Here is an 18507-nt window from a genome sequence, read left to right on the forward strand (position 1 = left end):
CCCAGGGTCACACAGCTAGTAAGTGTCAAGGGTCTGAGGCGGGATTTGAACTCAGGTCCTCCTGAATCCAGGGCCAGTGCCTTATCCACTGCGCCACCTAGCTGCCCCAGGAACAAAGATTTTAATGTTTAAAAATGATAATAACACATCCCTGTCTCAAGGAATATAAGGCTGTATTCTCTCTTCTTTCTTCCCAGAACTTACTAAAGCAAAAAAAAAAAAAAAGAATCAAACATATTGGGGTCAACTTAAGGAGAATATGCTAATTTTAGTCTCATAATTGCACCTTTATCCCCCAGGTGTGGAATGGAACAATAAAAATTTCATATCTGTTAACTGAATTAGAAGTGTAGGTGTTATCAATAGATCATTTATCTACTGCTTCCTAAGATGAAATTTGTTAAAGAGGAAAATTCTCTGAGTTTGAATTTTTATTTAATAAAAATAATACCTTATATGTGCTTTAGATATAGTTTTTCTTGTCCATATTAAATGTTGATTAAAGTATGTGGATTAAATAAAAAATATTCTCCAGTTAGAATTAGTTTAGAATGAGCTAAAACTAGTGAGAAAGGGGGGCACCTAGGTGGCACAGTGGATAGGACACCGAACCTGGATTCAGGAGGACCTGAGTACAAATCCGGCCTCAGACACTTGACACTTATTAGCTGTGTGACCCTGGGCAAGTCACTTAACCCCCACTGCCCCACAAAAACAGAAAAAGAAAAAAAGAAAAAAACTAACAAGAAAAATCTAATGACAGCCAAAAGCTAAAGATTAAATGAAAAAAATGGAGAAAAATTGGCACTTTGTGTCAATATTTTTGCATCCAAGTTTTGTGTCATGAGAAATTATCTAAATTACCCATCTGTGCCTTTGATTAGGTTATTGATCAAAATTTTATATGGCTCATGGTAATCTACTAGAGATTTCCATCCAAGTTGTCATTGAACTGTTATTTTTTTTGCATGTAGCCAGGTAACAAGTTCCAGATTCATTTATCTATACTAGCTCATATTTCTCTACTTTGCATGGATAATACTAGACAGAATCACAGAATCTATTAAACCCCAGAGAAGCCATTCCACTTAAGATTAACTCAAATTTTAGAAAGCTTTTCATTGCTTCTTTTAAATCTATACACTTGTTTCCTGCTGTTGCCTTCTGTAGCAATCTAACAAAATCAAGGAATGTTAGGACTCCTCCATTTCACTTTTCTGCTGCCTCAGATGTTGAAACTCATGTTTTATTAGTCTTCTATTGTTTTCATGACATTTCATTATTTGACTTGACATTTTGCATTCCACAGGACCAGCTCTCAGCTGATATGTACAGTTTTGTGGCCAAAGAAATTGACTATGCAAACTACTTTCAAATGGTAAGATCCAGAAAAGTGGAATTATTTTGAAATGTGGTTTCTTGAATCACTAGAGCAAGAATAGAAATGTAAAAATAGAAGATAAAAAATGGAGACCATGACCCTTCCTGGCTAAGTATGCTTCTACTCATATTTATGTGAAAGGCAGCATGGCATAGTGGCTAATAGAACACTGGACTTGAAGTTAGGGAGACCTATGTTTGAATCTTACCTCAGATATTTTCTAGCTGTATTACCATAGGCAAATCACTTCACCTCTCTCAGTTTCAGTTTTCTCCTCTATAAAATAAGAATACCTGTAGTACCTACTTCACAGTATTGTTGTAAGGATCAAAAGAGATAAAGTATATAAATTGTTTAGCAAACTGAAAAGTTTTATTCAAATGTCAGGTGTCATCTTGTAATAATATGAAATATTAGGACTTCAGATTCTCCTTATGTGAAATGTTATTTTATGTAGGTTTCTCCAAATGTCTAAGAACAAAAAAGAATCACCACTCACCTATACACCAAATCTGTATGCCTATTCTCATTTTGACATACTAATGGGAGAAGGATCATCATTTATAGTTTTTAATACTCCTAGTCTTATGAGTTAAAAAAAATAGATTAAACATTTGACTTTACCTGGTTTTTTAATTAAACTTTTTTCAACAAATATAGTAAATAACAAAATATGAGCTTTGATTCCACATTATGGCCAATCAAAAAAGAGACAGAGGGCAAGGGGGAAAGAGTAAAAAGTTCTCATGGATTTGAAAGGAGAGAAAAGATAAAAGAAAAAGAGAAGGAAAATAATAATTTGGGATGGGTGAGAACTTAAAGACAGGAGACGAAAATAACACTGCAAAAATTTAATAGGGTCTATATTTTTTTAATTGTGTAGGCACCACAAAGTCCCACTTGAATGCCTCATTATGACTTAGAGTGACTCTGGGTTCTTGAAAGCCATGCCAGAAGATTTCAAGCTTTTTCAGTATCTACCAAGCTAGACAGACTTTTGAGTGTGGCCCCATCCATACTCAAAACTTAAATCTCCTTTTGGAGGCCAATTCAGTTTAGATTAGAGAGGTTTGTCACTAGTAAGCTGGCCACATGGTGATGGATTTTTTAGCCATAGAAACCCATGAAACAAAGAAAAAAACAAAATTGACCTTCAGTCCTGTGTGGTCCCCTTCTGCTTCTGTAGTGACATTGGCATAGTGGTGGAAAAGGAGGTAGAGGATTTTAGATTTTTTTTAAGTTGTTTTTATTAATTTTATCTATTTAATTTGTTGGTATTCTAAATGTGAAATTTTCATCCAATTTAAAAGCTCTATCATAGAAATGTTTTCATTATTGTTATAAATGAGATCAAAAAGAAGTTGTAGTTAAAAGGAAGGGCATAGGTGGTAATTTTATGCTATCCCAAAAGGCTGCAATAAAGATTATTTCATAGAATTATTTTATAGAATTATTATTTCATAGATTATTTAAAAAATATCCATTTGTCTCATATTACACCATGAAAGAGCAGTTTCTGAGGATAAAAAGGTAAAGAGATTCTACAAAAATCTCAATAACACTCTCCAAATTAAATCAAAATGTACTCTGGTACTTAGTGACATCAGTACAAATATGGAAAACATGAGGATGTTGATAAGAAATATATGAGAAAGTTTTATTTAGGGAAAAATATGAGAGGCCAGACTTGTAGACTACATAGAAGCCTTATATCTTTATATTGTGAACATTTTATTCAAGAAAACATTGGCTGGACATGGCAAGCACTAATGATATTGCAAAAAATAAAATAGATTCTATTTTAACATGGGAAAAAATTTGTTATTGATGTAGAAGTTATCTCTGAATCAGCATTCTGTGTACAATAAAATCATCTTGTTCGAATTAGTAAAAAGCAAGTATAATAATGGAAGAAAGATGTGGTATACCATTGAAATGACTCAATACAGAACTATTTAATTTAGCAATCAGGATGAGTCAATGGATATCAGAAATTATATCAATGCAATTTTATATAGAATTATATATATTTAACAAGGAACCACTATAAATCTATTGCCATAATGCCAAAAGAGTGCATAAAACACCTTTTGCTGCAAACATTTCACTTACTAATTAGAGGAACATGGTTGCCAAAAGCAACAGTAGTTGAAAATATAAACTCATTTGTAAAATCTTATGATGAATAAATGGTGGTGAGCAGTCTTGTCTGATAGAGAGAAGCAGTAAAGTGTAATAACTTTTAAAAGCTTCCCAGGAGCCCCGGTTAAGTCACTGAATAGCAGTTAAGGATGAAAATGGAAGGCAACAAATAGAAGAAAAATGAAAAAGCTCTATAAAGATTACTGTAATAAACTTTTTATCATTAAGAACAATGAAACTAAGAAAATATTTTAAATTTTAAAAAAAAGAACAATGAAACTAGCCACAATTGAACAATACATAAACCATCAGGATTATGCTTTTAAAGGAGGCAAAATTTACACTGAAAACATTATCAATGATATATCACATCCTTTCCATTTCACAATTTACTGAAAGAGAATATAGATATAAAAATATAAGATCCCATTACGCTTATTATCTGTCGATTATGAAAAAGCTTTTGAATATGCAGAGCAAAACAAAGCCTAAAAGGCTCTTTTCCAACAATCTTCTATCTATATATCAAGATTATTTGAAAAATATAGCAAATAACCCTCTTAACCCTCAGATCATAAATATCAGGCAAGACATAAAACAGAAAAATGTATTCTTTTCAATAGTGTTTGCTATTGTAATAAAAAAAGATCCAGGGCAGAGTACAAATTGAAGAGGGTTTCTTTATAGATCGTGAGGTGCTACAGGTGATTCTGTTTGCAAATGACATTGTGTTAACTACATCAAGTTCTGGAACAATGTAGAGCCTCTTAAAAAAGATCTATAATGGATACTGATTGGACCATACTATTTCTTTTGGTTTTCATGCTGTTGGTTTTCTGATTTCACGTTTTTCCTTTGTGCTCTGATCCTTCTCATATAACATGACTAATGCAGAAAAAAAAGAGATCTATAGTCATTGAAAAGAAATTGTCCTGATCATCCACACTGAAAAGACCAAGTGAATGCAGAATGTCTGTTGCCAAGATTTCAACATGGATTTAGATCTATAACCTATAAAGCTTGTTCATCATTCTATATATCTGGGATAAACTGTAGACAATGAGTTAAGCCCAGAATTGAATTGGATGAAGAGTGAGCTTGATTGCTTTAAAAAAAAATTGAAGAGTTCTTTTAATGACTCCTAGGCTTACCCTGGAAACAAAGGCCTATTTTGGGGGGAGGCAATCAGGGTTAAGTGATTTGCCCAGGGCCACACAGCTAGTAAGTGTCTGAGGCTAGATTTGAACTGAGGGCTCCTTACTTAGGGTAGTTGCAGTAGCACCACCTACCTGCCCAACCCATTCTTTTTAATATCAATATTCTACAATTATTGGAGCATAGATTACAATAATCTATGAAGAATTTCAAATGAAAATTACTCAAAAGACAGTGGAGGAACATGCTAGATGTGAGTAACTTGCAATATATAACCAAAAAAGAACTTCAGAAAAAAGAATAAGGATTAAAAAGTGTTATCAAAGAAATTTATATTAGGAAGAAATGACAGAATGATTAGATGGCGGGGGTAAAGAACAATAGATGGATAGGGGCAGCTAGGTGGAGCAGTGGATAAAGCACTGGCCCTGGATTCAGGAGGACCTGAATTCAAATCTAGCCTCAGACACTTGACACTAGCTGTGTGATCCTAGGCAAGTCACTTAATCTTAATTTCTCTCCCCCCCAAAAAAATTGAAAAAAAAAAAAGAAAAAAAAGAATGGTAGATGGATAGCCAGAGTATTCCATCATATATGGAGAAAGTGAGAAAGACTTTTAGCACATTGGCCCACATTGGGTGGGCCCTGTTAGTGAATTTGTGGGAGGATAAGTGCCACACAAGAAGGTGTGAGAGAGAAATTCTGTACTCAATTTTAGGCATAAATCTACCAGAGGTAAATTTAGTAGTTAAATAATTCTAGGCACCTCTGATTAGAGAAAAAATAGAAAAGAACAGAAATCCTTCTTATATTTGAAAATATGCTATCAACTATTTCCACTCACAATTTATAGTATTCCCAAAACAAAAGACATAATTCTGTAATAAAGATTAAACAAGAAGACAAAGTCTGAGCAAACCAGTATTGAATCATTAAACAGAATTATAGTCACTCAACTTTAAAATGTACCCTGGAGAATCATGTTTCTAAAACTATTCAATACCTCTTTGATCACTCTTGCCAAAGATTGCTCTTTCTACCATGTCTATGAACTCAAGATATTTCCATTAATTTAACTAATCAAAGATGTTCTTCTTTCTCTTAGTTTGACAATTTACCTAACTAATTTCAGGGGAGTAATCCTTTCTGACTTGATCAGGGCTCTCCTTTTAGAAACTAATAAATTAGTAAATTACTAATTAGTAAATATTAAGAAATATTAAATTAGTTCATTATTAATAGGGCCTATAAAAAGATTTCATTATTAAAAGTCAATAGTCAATAAAAATTTTTATTAAACCTTTACTACATGCAGGCACTAAGTGCTGGGGATATGAATAAGATTTTTTAAAAGGCAGTCCCTTGCCTCCAAGAGATTATATTCTATTGGGGGAGACTGTATTGTATTAAGAGGAAGCTGAAGTAAAGGGAGTGGGGGGTGACAGAGAGTAGCCTGCTTTGTGTCATAATGTTTGTGGAGTAGAAACCAAGCAGAGCAGCTGGTAGGGAAAAATGTTATTTAAGAATTGATTGATAAGGTTTTCCATTCAAATTAGACCAAGGAATTCAAACTAAAACACTGTACTAATATTATTTTGTAATATAAACCCTAAAGAGAAAAGTATGGAAGGGTCCTTAATATGCTCCCACAATGGACAGAGATTAGATGAGTTATAAGCTCCATCATCAGCAGGAGATTCCAAATCAATAAGATCATGGATTCATTGGAACACTAGACATCAGAATCAATTAATATCTTTTGTATCCTGATTACTCCTTTACTTCTTTATTTCCTGGCAATTCCTGAGGGCCTGTTTGGCAGCCTGGCACTTAGTAGATGTTTAATAAAAATGCTTATGGTTTGATTTTAGTGGATAGAGGACCAGCCTTGAAAGACAGGTCTAGTTTCAAAACCTCACTCCAATATATATTAGTTGATTGATCAAGGGCAAACTACTCACATAGTGCTGAACTACTATTTGAGATTGAGTTATAGACTAATTGCTGACTTGCATCAGTAGAGGGAATTTCCAAACCATGAGAGGTTTGGGGAAAAGATAGATAGATAGATAGATAGATAGATAGATAGATAGATAGATAGATAGATAGATAGATAGATAGATAGATAGATAGATAGATAGATAGATAAAGTGATTGAATCATATCTATAGAGATTTTATTTCTTCCATAAAATTTTAAAATTTTTATATATGTGTGCTTAAATAACTTTTAAAAAATTTTTACTTTTGAGATTTTAGACAATTTATAGTCATCTATGAATGTCTTTGATACTCAGAGTACTAAGAGATTGTCTTATCCTTGTTTTTTTCAAAGATGTTACTGTTCATCTTATCCTCTGTTCAATTCAAAATGCCTAAAATTGGAATTGTATCAATAATTAAGTCTTGGTTGGGTTAAATATATATGGAACTCTACTTAAAAACCTGGGGACAAAATATTATGAAGTGAGTTAACCAATGATTTACTTACTTAAACAAAACTTAAAAGTGCTGCTGTCATTACAGCCATGAGAGTAGAAGGGAAGGGAAGGGGAAAGGAAATAATTCTGTCTCATCTACCTTAAAGTGATTGTAGTAATTTCATTTCATAATATACTTTCTGAAAGATGCATATCAGGCTTGAGACGTCCCCCCTAAAGCAGTAAATCCAGTCTCAATTGTTGAAACCTTTGTCATTCAGTTGTAAATAGTAAGCAACTATATTTCTCAGCATTTCCTTTCCTAGTGTTTCTGAAGTCTGGGGAAAATCTTTGCACTCTTTATTCCAAAAAGACTTATTATTTTTTCTTCCTGAATACCATGCCTCCCCCATATGCCTGATAGATGATAGATAGGATAGGATAGGATAGATAATAAATAGATATTTAAGTATTTCTTTTGGTTTCTATTTTTTCTTTTTGTCATGGGGAGATAGCATGGCAAAGAAGGATAATAATAATAATAATAATAGCTTACATTTATATAGTGCTTGAAGGCACTATATATGTACACTATACACATTATTTCACTTGATCCTCACAACCAGCCTTTAAGGTAAGTACTATAGGATACCTTTTCACCAGGGTAGTAAAGAAATAGCTATTTAAATTGGGCTCCAGATCCTAATATGAATCTCTTATTTTCACCATAATCCTTACTACTTTGAATTTCCAGAGTCACTTGTGTCTCTCTTCTGATTAGAGAAAGTGGCTGAAGCAGGAACATTATTTTAGGTGATATTGGCAACGGGGGAGGGCGTGGATTAAATTATAGTGGAGCAAGTATGGGTTTCCTAACTCCCTCCATTCTCTCCATGCAAGCTTGAGCTTAAGCTAGCATAATAGTGAACAATATACTGTGTGGAAGCCTGCTTCCTGCCTAATGGACCTTTAATAAATATTTGCCTTTGTTTCTTCTCAGTTGATAGAAGTGCAAGCAGAATACCATAGGAAGTCATTAACACTATTACAGAATGTTTTGCCTCAGATAAAAGCACAACAGGGTAAGTTCAAATTTCACTTTACTTATTAGAGGGTTTCTGGTTAATCAAATAGAACTCTTTCTTGTCTCTGGATAAGGTTGAAATGACCACATTCCTCAATGTCATTGTATTTATACACAGCAGCCTTTTAATATGGAAGTACCATGTGCAATGATTAAAAAGTTGAAGAGGCATAATTTCTGGGTAATTTAATCATTTAGTTAATGAGTCAGCAGGATATTAATAAAAAGATGGTCCTTTGGCCATCTCTCTTAGAACAAAGACAATCGTGGCAGTGGACTCACAGTTTATATACTCTTCAAAACAGTATGTGGTCCATCAAACAGCAATCAAATCTAATTAGTTAACATAATTGGAGGTAGACTATATTAAAATGAAGGGCTGGGTATCTCTTGGATAGGGCAAGTATCTCTATCAGACCACCCATAGTTTTAGGATATCAATTCAATGGGAGGCTGAGAGTGCCCCTTGGACTGGGAAATAATCTCTACTCAGACCACCAGCACCACCCCCCAGCCATGGTTATCTAGAAAAAAGGAATTGTCTCCACCCAAGCTTGAATAGAACACCTTAAATTAAATTCCTTGCAAGGTTGGGTGGAGTCTGACCAAGATCAAGGAGAGTTAATGCAATCTTATTATCAGTAATGTCTTTTAGGAAAAACTGGACTAAAGACTTTAGAAAAAGGGGGAGCTCTGAATCTCCCCAGAATTTTGCTCTTTTCTAAAGAAGGGACTCAATCAAATTGATCTGTTACTTGATCTAATTTCAATAAAAACAAGTGACATATGTACTAGATGGAGAGGCTACAGGTAAGGAGTAGAGGTACATTAACAACAGAATCATAGAGTTGAATGGAATTTCAGAGACCGATTAGTAAATCATGGTAGATTGTGCCATCACCTGGCACAGATAATGGACATCCTAATTGAGTCGTGTCCACTGTTACCTATGTTTCAGCTAATGGACACAAATGAGAATTCCCCTTGCGTTCATGATATCAAATAGCAGCTAGGTGAGACATAGAGTTTCCTATCAGTTTACCAACTGTCTTCTTCATTTTGTTTCCACAACAGAAGCATGGGTAGAAAAACCATCCTTTGGGAAGCCCTTGGAAGAGCATCTGGCAGTCAGTGGAAGGGAAATTGCATTCCCTATTGAGGCATGTGTGACAATGTTACTTGAATGTGGAATGCAAGAGGAGGTAGGTGCACACACTTCCATCCTCTACAGATCCATCATCATTCTCATATAAATCTTAGGAAACTTATCTTACATGAAAAAAGTACTATGTCACCTCGTTCCCCTTTAAATTATTTTCCAGGTCTGCCATTTTTCCATGAAGATATTTCACATTGCCCTCTATTTTTGTATTCATTTGGATTTGCTTTATTGTGTCTTGGTTTCTCATAAAATCACTAGTTTTCATTTGTTCAATCCTAATTTTTAGGCAATTATTTTCTTCAGAGAGCTTTTCCATTTGGCTTTTCGAGCTGTTGACTTTTTTTTTCATGACTTTCCTGCATCACTCTCATTTTTTCCTCTACCTCTCTTACTTTATCTTCAAAATCCTTTTTGACATCATCTTCCAAGATATTGTCAGGGAAAATTGCCCTGATATTATAGAAACAGAAAGTAAAATAGACATTAAAATAACCCACCAATCACATCCTGAAAGAGATCCCGAAATGAAAACTTCCAGGAACATTATAGGCAAAATCTAGAGCTCCCAGGTCAAGGAGAAAATATTGCAAGCAGCCAGAAACAATTCAAGTACTGTGGAGTCACAATGAGGATAGCACAAGATCTAGCAGCTTCTATATTAAAGGATCAGAGGTCATAGAATATGATATTCCAGAGGGCAAAGGAACTGAGACTACAGCCAAAAATCACCTACCCAGCAAAACTGATTAAAATCTTTCAGGGTAAAAACTGGGACTTCAATGAAAAAGAAGACGTTCAGGCATTAGTGATGAAAAGACCTGAATGAAATGGAAAATTCAACTTTCAAATATAAGACCCTAGAAAAGCATAAAAGGGTAAACAGGAAAAAGAAGTGGTGAGGGATGTTAAAAGGTTAAACTGTTTACATTCCTACATGGGAAAATGATACTTCTAACTCATGAGAACTTTCTCGGAATTAGGGCAGATGATAGGAATAAATTTAGACAGAGGGCACAGGTGGCAATTGATTATTAAGGGATGATAACTGTAAAGCATTTATTTTTTGTTTATCATTTTATTTGTGGGGTGGTCAGGGTTGGATGGCATGCCTGGGTTTGCAGAGTTGCTGAGTGTCTTGTGTCTGAGGTTGGATTTGGGCTCCAGTTCTACTGGGTCCAGGGTGGTTGCTTTGTTCACTGTGTCAGCTAGCTGCCCCATGATTACTTCTTTAGGGTAAAATTGAGAGGGGAGAGAGGACTGAACTGGGGGAGAGTGAAGGGGGAGAGGTAGAATGGGGTGAAATCTCATATAAAAGAAGCAGGAAAGGAAGGGCTTATGGAGTGGGGGGAGGGAAAGATGAGGGAGGAGTGGGGCAGTGAATGAGCCTTACACTCATCAGAATTGGCTCAAAGACCTTATTCTCATCAGAGTTGGCTCAAGGAGGTAATAACATATACACTCAATTGGGTGAAATAATTTAACCCTGCAGGAAAGTAGGAGGGGAAGGGCATAAAGACAGAGTGGGGAAAGAAGGGAGGGAAGAGTGGGGGATGGGGCAGTCAGAAGCAAAACACTTTTGAGGAGGGATAGGGTAAAAGAAGATAGAAAATAGAGTAAATATCATGGGGAGCAAATAGGATAGAGGGAAATGGTTAACAATAATTATTGTAAAAAAATTTGAAGTAGAGGAAAGAGGAATGTAAGATGATGATGGTTAATTGATGATGATTGGAGGAAGATGAGGATTGATTGATAATGAAGACTGTTGATGAAGATTTAATGATGAAGATGAGGATTAATTAATGAGGAGGAGGATTGATGGATGATTATGGTGACAAAATGTATGTTATTTACTTTGCTGGGCTATTGCAAAGAAAATTCTTTGTCAGGTATAAGATACTATATAAATGTCATCTATTACTGTTGTCGCAATAATCAACCTCATGGGTTTATTATAAGTAAATCTCTCTTTAAAATACTATATAAATGTAGTTTACTATGATGTTAAAGAAAGGTTCTTACCTACCTAAAAGGGCTGGGTTTTTTGTTTTTGTTTTATTTTGTTTTGTTTTTAGCATAGAAGACTGTTGTAGGGGCAGCTAGGTGGCACAGTGGATAAAGCACTGGCCCTGGATTCAGCAGGACCTGAGTTCAAATCTGACCTCAGACACTTGACACTTATTAGCTGTGGGACCCTGGGCAAGTCACTTAACCCTCATTGCCCTGAAAAAAAAAAAGAAGACTGTTGTACTTTGTAAAAGGCTTTTTCTGCATCTGTTAAGGTAATCATGTGGTTTTGGATATTTTGTTTTCTAATATGGTTTATTATGTTTCTGAGAAAATATTTGTTAATAATGAATTTCTTGGCAGGGGGCGACCCAGAGATCAGTTTCTCAGGGCTTTCTACCCTTGGAAGATGCCATGAAATGTGCATGAAGGACACCAAGGATCTTTTGGGGGGTTTTCTCCTGTTTGGGATAACTGGCATGCTGAAGCTATCTCCCTGATTTCTCTACCATGTGGCTTGAGACAATGAGAAATTATAGGGACATGTGGTCAATCCTTTACTGGTATAGTATTGAATAAATGAATAATATGCTTACCCAAAACTTGTGTCTATAGCAATACAAATAGCAAAATATTTTAAAAACACATGTTGATTGTTTTCCTGCTGTCAAATCATCCTTTGATTTCCTGGTATAAATCCCCCTTGATCATAATGAATGATTTTATTAATAAATTATTTAGGGGGGCAGAGCCAAGATGGCAGAGAAGAAGCAGCAAGCTGCCTGGGCTCTCCTTCTGTTCCCTCAAAAAGAACATTAAATCAAGCCTCTGGACAGATTCTGAAACTACAGAACCTGCAAAGAGACAGAGAGACACAGTCTTCCAAACAGAGATAATTTAGAAGACTTCAGGAAAAGGTCGGTCTGACTCAGGCAAAAGGGAGGCCTAGCTCAGGGCAGCAAGCAGCCCAGCGCCGAGGGGGTCGGGGCAAGTCAGCAGGAGCTGCAGGCCACAGACGAACAACTGAGGCCCCTGGAACCTGGCTCAAAAATCTGGTGGCCAAGAAGGACAATGGAAAAACCTACCTGCACCAGCCAAGAGGGCAAGTTGCCAGCTGTAGGGCCACGAACAGGATAGGCTCAACGAGGCACACTTAGACAGGAAGTGCAGGGGGGCAAACTCCACACACTATAAAGGTCTCAGAGTAAAAAGCCAGTCACACAGCACTTATACCCCTTCACAAGAAGCCCAAAACAGGGACCCTGGTGCCCCCAGAGCAGACCTCAACTCAACTTAAAAAATAAATAAATAAGCTGCAATAATGAGTAAGAAGCAAAAAAGAGCCCTCTCCATTGAGAGCTTCTGTATCAATAGGGAAGAAGCCAACACAAACTCAGATGAGGACAATACCCTCAAATTACCTACATGTGAAGCCTCCTGAGGGAAGGTGAATTGGTATCAAGAACAAAAAGCCTTCCTGGAAGAGCTCAAAAAGGATTTTAAAAATCCATTGAGAGAGGTAGAAGAAAAAATGGGGAGAGAAATGAAAGCAAAACAAGAAAACTATGAAAAAAGAAGCAGCAGCTTGGAAAAGGAAACACAAAGATTGACTGCAGAAAACAACTCCTTAAAAAATTCATCTGGCCAAATGGAAAAAAAAAAGTACATAACCTCACTGAAGAAAACAATGCCTTAAAAAATTCATCTGGCCAAATGGAAAAAAAGGTGCATAATCTCGCTGAAGAAAACAATGCCTTAAAAATTAAAATTGAACAGCTGGAAGATAAGGAATCCATGAGACACCAGGAATCACTCAAGCAGAATCAAAAGAATGAAAATAGAAGAAAATGTGAAATAACTCATTGGAAAGACAACTGATCTGGAAAACATATCCAGGAGAAACAATTTGAGAATCATTGGACTGCCTGAAAGCCATGACCAGAAAAAGAATCTAGACACCATATTCCAGGAAATTATTAAGGAGAACTGCCCTGATATCATAGAATCAGAGGATAAAATCATCATTGAAAGAATCCACCAATCACCTCCTGAAAGAGACCCCAAAAGGAAAACTCCAAGGAATATTGTAGCCAAATTCCAGAATTATCAGGTGAAGGAGAAAATACTCCAAGCAGCCAGAAAGAAGCAATTTAAGTATCATGAAGCCACAGTCAGGATTGCTCAGGACCTGGCAGCTTCAACATTAAAGGACCACAAGACTTGGAATATGATATTCCGGAAAGGCAAAGGAGCTTGGATTGCAGCCAAGAATCTATTACCCAGCAAAACTGAGCATTCTCTTTCAGGGGAAAAGATGGACATTTAATGACATTGGGGACTTTCAATGTTTTCTGAAGAAAAGACCAGAACTGAATAGAAAATTCGATCTTAACATACAAGACTCAAGAGAAGTTTAAAAAGGTAAACAGAGGGGGGAAAAAAGGTTCCTCAATTAGGTTAAACTCTTTATATCCCTACACAGGAAGATAATACTCATAACTCTTAAGAACTCTAAATGTATTTGGGCAGAGAGAAGGACTTTACATAGAGGGTAGAAATATAAATTGTCTTTGATGTGATGATACAAAGAAAATTAAGGGGTTACAAAGGGAGTCTATGGGGAGGAGAGGAAAGGGGAAGTGGAATTGGGGTGAATTATATCATATGAAGAGGTGAAAAAAAAAACCTATTACAATAGAGGGAAAGAAAGGAGGGGTGAACATTGTTTCAACCCTACTCTCATTAGATTTGATTCAAAGAGGGAATAACATATACGTTCATTGGGATAAAGAAATTTAGCTCATTCTTTAGGGAAGCAAAAGGGGAAGGAAAAGGGGGGACTGATAGAAGGGAGGACAAAAGCAAGGGAGAAAAGGGTAAAGAAAAGAGAGGGGGGTAATAAAAAGGGAGGGCAGACTGGGAGAGGCAGGGGTAAGAAGTAAAACATCGGTGAGGAGGAATAGGGTGAAAGAAGCGGGGAAAAGTACAAAGGGGGTAAATAGAATGGAGGGGAATAGACAGTCAGTAATGATAACTGTGAATGTGAATGGGATGAACTCTGCTGTAAAACAGAAGCGAATTGCAGAGTGGATTAAAAACCAAAATCCTACAATATGCTGTTTACAAGAAACACATTTGAAGCAGAGAGATACACACAGAGTAAAGGTAAAAGGCCGGAGCAGAATATATTATGCTTTAGCTAAAGTAAAAAAAAACAGGGGTAGCAATCCTTATCTCAGACAAAGCACAGGCAAAAATAGATCTCACTAAAAGAGATAAGGAAGGAAATTACACCTTGCTAAAAGGTACTATAGATAATGAAGTAATATCAATATTAAATATGTATGCGCCAAGTGGTATAGCATCCAAATTCTTAGAGGAGAAGTTAAATGAGTTACAAGAGGAATTAGACAGTAATACTATACTAGTGGGGGATCTGAATCTCTTCCTCTCAGAATTAGATAACTCTAGCTGAAAAAATAAATAAGAAAGAAGTGAAAGAGGTGAACAGGTTACTAGAAAAGTTAGACATGATAGATGTCTGGAGAAAATTGAATGGGGATAGAAAGGAATATACCTTTTTCTCAGCAGTACATGGCACATTTTCAAAAATTGACCATGTATTAGGGCACAAAAACATCATAGTCAAATGTAGAAAGGCAGAAATAGTAAATGCATCCTTCTCATATCATGATGCAATAAAAATTACATGTAAGAAAGAGCCAGGGAAAAGTAGAATGAAAATCAATTGGAAACTAAATAATTTCATTCTAAAGAATGAATGGGCCAAACAACAAATCATAGAAACAATCAATAATTATATCCAAGAGAATGACAATAATGAGACAACATAACAAAATCTATGGGATGCAGCCAAGTCAGTACTTAGGGGAAATTTTATAGCTTACATGAATAAAAAAGAGAAAGAGGAGATTAATGAATTGGGCATGCAACTTAAAAAGCTAGAAAAAGAACAAATTAGAAATCCCCAATTAGATACTAAACTGGAGATCCTGAAAATTAAAGGAGAAATTAATAAGATTGGAAGCAAAAAAACTATAGAATTAATAAAACTAAGAGCTGGTTTTATGAAAAAAACAATAAAATAGAAAAAATATTGGTTAATTTGATTTTTAAAAAATGAAAGAAGAAAACCAAATTACCAGTATCAAAAATGAAAAGGGTCATGTTACCACCAATGAAGTGGAAATTAAATCAATAATTAGGAATTACTTTGCCCAACTGTATGCCAATAAATTTGACAATCTAAATGAAATGGATGAATATTTACAAAAATACAAACTGCCCAGGTTAACTGAAGAGGAAATAAAATCCTTAAATAAACCCATATTAGAAAAAGAAATTGAACAAGCCATTAATGAACTCCCTAAGAAAAAATCCCCAGGGCCAGCTGGGTTTATAGGTGAATTTTACCAAACATTTAAAGAACAATTAATTCCAGTATTATACAAATTATTTGGAAAAATAGGTGAAGAAGGAGTTCTACCAAATTCGTTTTATGACACAAATATGGTGGTGATACCAAAACCAGGCAAAGCAAAAACAGAGAAAGAAAATTATAGACCAATTTCCCTAATGAATATTGATGCTAAAATCTTAAATAAGATATTAGCAAGAAGATTACAGCAAGTGATCACCAGGATAATACACTATGACCAGGTGGCATTTATACCAGGAATGCAAGGCTCTTTCAACATTAGGAAAACTATTAATATAATCAACCACATCAATAAGAAAACCAACCAAAATCATATGATTATCTCAATAGATGCAGAGAAAGCTTTTGACAAAGTACAGCACCCATTCCTAATAAAAACACTAGAGAGTTTAGGAATAGGTGGAGCTTTCCTTAAAATAATAAGCAGTATCTACCTAAAGCCATCAGCAAGTATTATATGCAATGGAGAGAAATTAGAGGCCTTCCCAATAAAATCAGGGGTGAAACAGGGATGTCCATTATCACCCCTATTATTTAATATTGTCCTAGAAATGTTAGCTTTAGCAATCAGAGAAGAGAAAGGAGTCAAAGGAATTAGAATAGGCAAAGAGGAAACAAAACTATCACTCTTTGCAGATGATATGATGGTATACTTAAAGAATCCTAGAGAATCAACTCAAAAATTACTTGAAACAATTAACAACTTTAGCAATGTAGCAGGATATAAAATAAATCCACATAAATCATTAGCATTTCTATACATGACCAACAAAGTCCAGCAGCAAGAGATAGAAAGAGAAATTCCATTTAAAGTAACAGTAGATAATCTAAAATATTTGGGAGTCTACTTGCCAAGACAAACCCAGGAACTCTATGAACACAACTACCAAACACTCTTCTCACAAATCAAATCAGATCTAAATAATTGGAAAGAAATCAATTGCTCATGGATAGGCAGATAGTAAAAATGACAATACTACCTAAATTAATTTACTTATTCAGTGCCATACCAATCAGAATACCTAAAAATTATTTTATAGAGCTAGAAAAAATAATAACAAAATTCATCTGGAAAAACAAAAAATCAAGAATATCCAGGGAAATAATGAAAAAAATTCACAGGAAGGTGAGTTAGCCGTACCAAACCTGGAGCTTTACTATAAAGCAGCAGTCATCAAAACTATCTGGTACTGGCTAAGAAATAGAGTGTAGGATCAATGGAATAGGCTAGGCACAGGAAACGCAGTAGTAGATGACACTAGTAATGTAGTATTTGATAAACCCAAAGACTCCAGCTTCTGGGATAGGAACTCAGTATTTGACAAAAACTGCTGGGAAAACTGGAAGATAGTATGGCAGAAATTAGGCATAGAGCAACATCTTATACCTTATACTAAAATAAGTTCAAAATAGATACACAATTTAGACATAAGAGGTGATACCATAGGTAAATTAGGAGTGAAAGAAATAGTCTACCTATCAGATCTTTGGAAAGGAGAACAGTTTATGACCAAACAAGAGATAGAGAATATTATAAAATGCAAAATGGATGATTTTGATTACATTAAATTAAAAAGGTTTTGTACAAACAGAAGCAATGCATCCAAAATTAGAAGGGAGGCAGAAAGCTGGGAAACAATTTTTATGGCCAGTACTTCTGATAAAGGCCTCATTTCTAAAATACATAGGGAACTAAATCAAATTTATAAGAATCCAAGTCATTCCCCAATTGAGAAATGGTCAAAGGATATGAACAGGCAGTTTTCTGATGAAGAAACCAAAGCTATCTATTCCCATATGAAAAAATGCTCTAAATCTCTAATGATTAGAGAGATGCAAATTAAAACCACTCTGAGGTACCACCTGACACCTATCAGATTGGCTAAAATGACAAAAAAGGAAAATAATAAATGTTGGAGAAGCTGTGGAAAAATTGGAACACTAATGCATTGTTGGTGGAGCTGTGAACTGATCCAACCATTCTGGAGAGCAATTTGGAATTATGCCCAAAGGGCAATAAAGCTGTGCATACCCTTTGACCCAGCAATACCACTTTTGGGTCTTTTTCCCAAAGAAATCATGAAAAAGGGAAAGGGACCCACATGTACAAAAATATTTATGGGTGCTCTTTATATAGTGGCAAGGAATTGGAAGTTGAGGGGATGCCCATCAATTGGGGAATGGCTGGACAAGTTGTGGTATATGAATACAATGGAATACTATTGTGCTGTAAGAAATGATGAGCAGGAGGAGTTCAGAGAAACCAGCATGGGCTGATGAGTGAGTGAGAAGAGCAGAACCAAAAGAACATTGTATCATCAACATTGAGTATTGATCTACTGTGATGGACTATATTCTTCTCACCAATGCAATGGTACAGAAGAATTCCAGGGAACTCATGATAGAAGAGGATCTCCAAATCCAGGAAAAAAAAAAAAGAACTGTGGAGTATAGATGCTGAATGAACCATACTATTTCTTTTGTTTTTGGTGCTGTTGTTTTTCTATTTTGAGATTTTTCATCATTGCTCTGATTTTTCTCTTATAACATGACTAATGCAGAAATATGATTAATGTTATTATGTGTGTATGTAATATATATATATATATATATATATATATATATATATATATATATATATATATATATATATATATATATATATATATATATATATATATATATATATATAAAACCT

The 18507-nt window shown here is 35.1% G+C and overlaps 1 protein-coding gene across 5 annotated transcripts in view; it reads left to right on the forward strand.

Moving 5' to 3' along the window:
• ARHGAP44 (Rho GTPase activating protein 44) overlaps positions 1-18507 on the forward strand; it is a 147435-nt gene that overhangs the window by 60433 nt on the left and 68495 nt on the right. For all 5 annotated transcript variants that reach the window (XM_044001817.1, XM_044001813.1, XM_044001814.1 and 2 more), the window contains exons 8-10: positions 1310-1378; positions 8098-8179; positions 9256-9383. In XM_044001817.1, the coding sequence (XP_043857752.1) occupies positions 1310-1378; positions 8098-8179; positions 9256-9383 (279 nt within the window). The remainder of the gene's footprint in view (positions 1-1309; positions 1379-8097; positions 8180-9255; positions 9384-18507) is intronic.

This window comes from Dromiciops gliroides, chromosome 4 (genome assembly GCF_019393635.1).
Source record: "Dromiciops gliroides isolate mDroGli1 chromosome 4, mDroGli1.pri, whole genome shotgun sequence".
Classification (NCBI taxonomy): domain Eukaryota; kingdom Metazoa; phylum Chordata; class Mammalia; order Microbiotheria; family Microbiotheriidae; genus Dromiciops; species Dromiciops gliroides.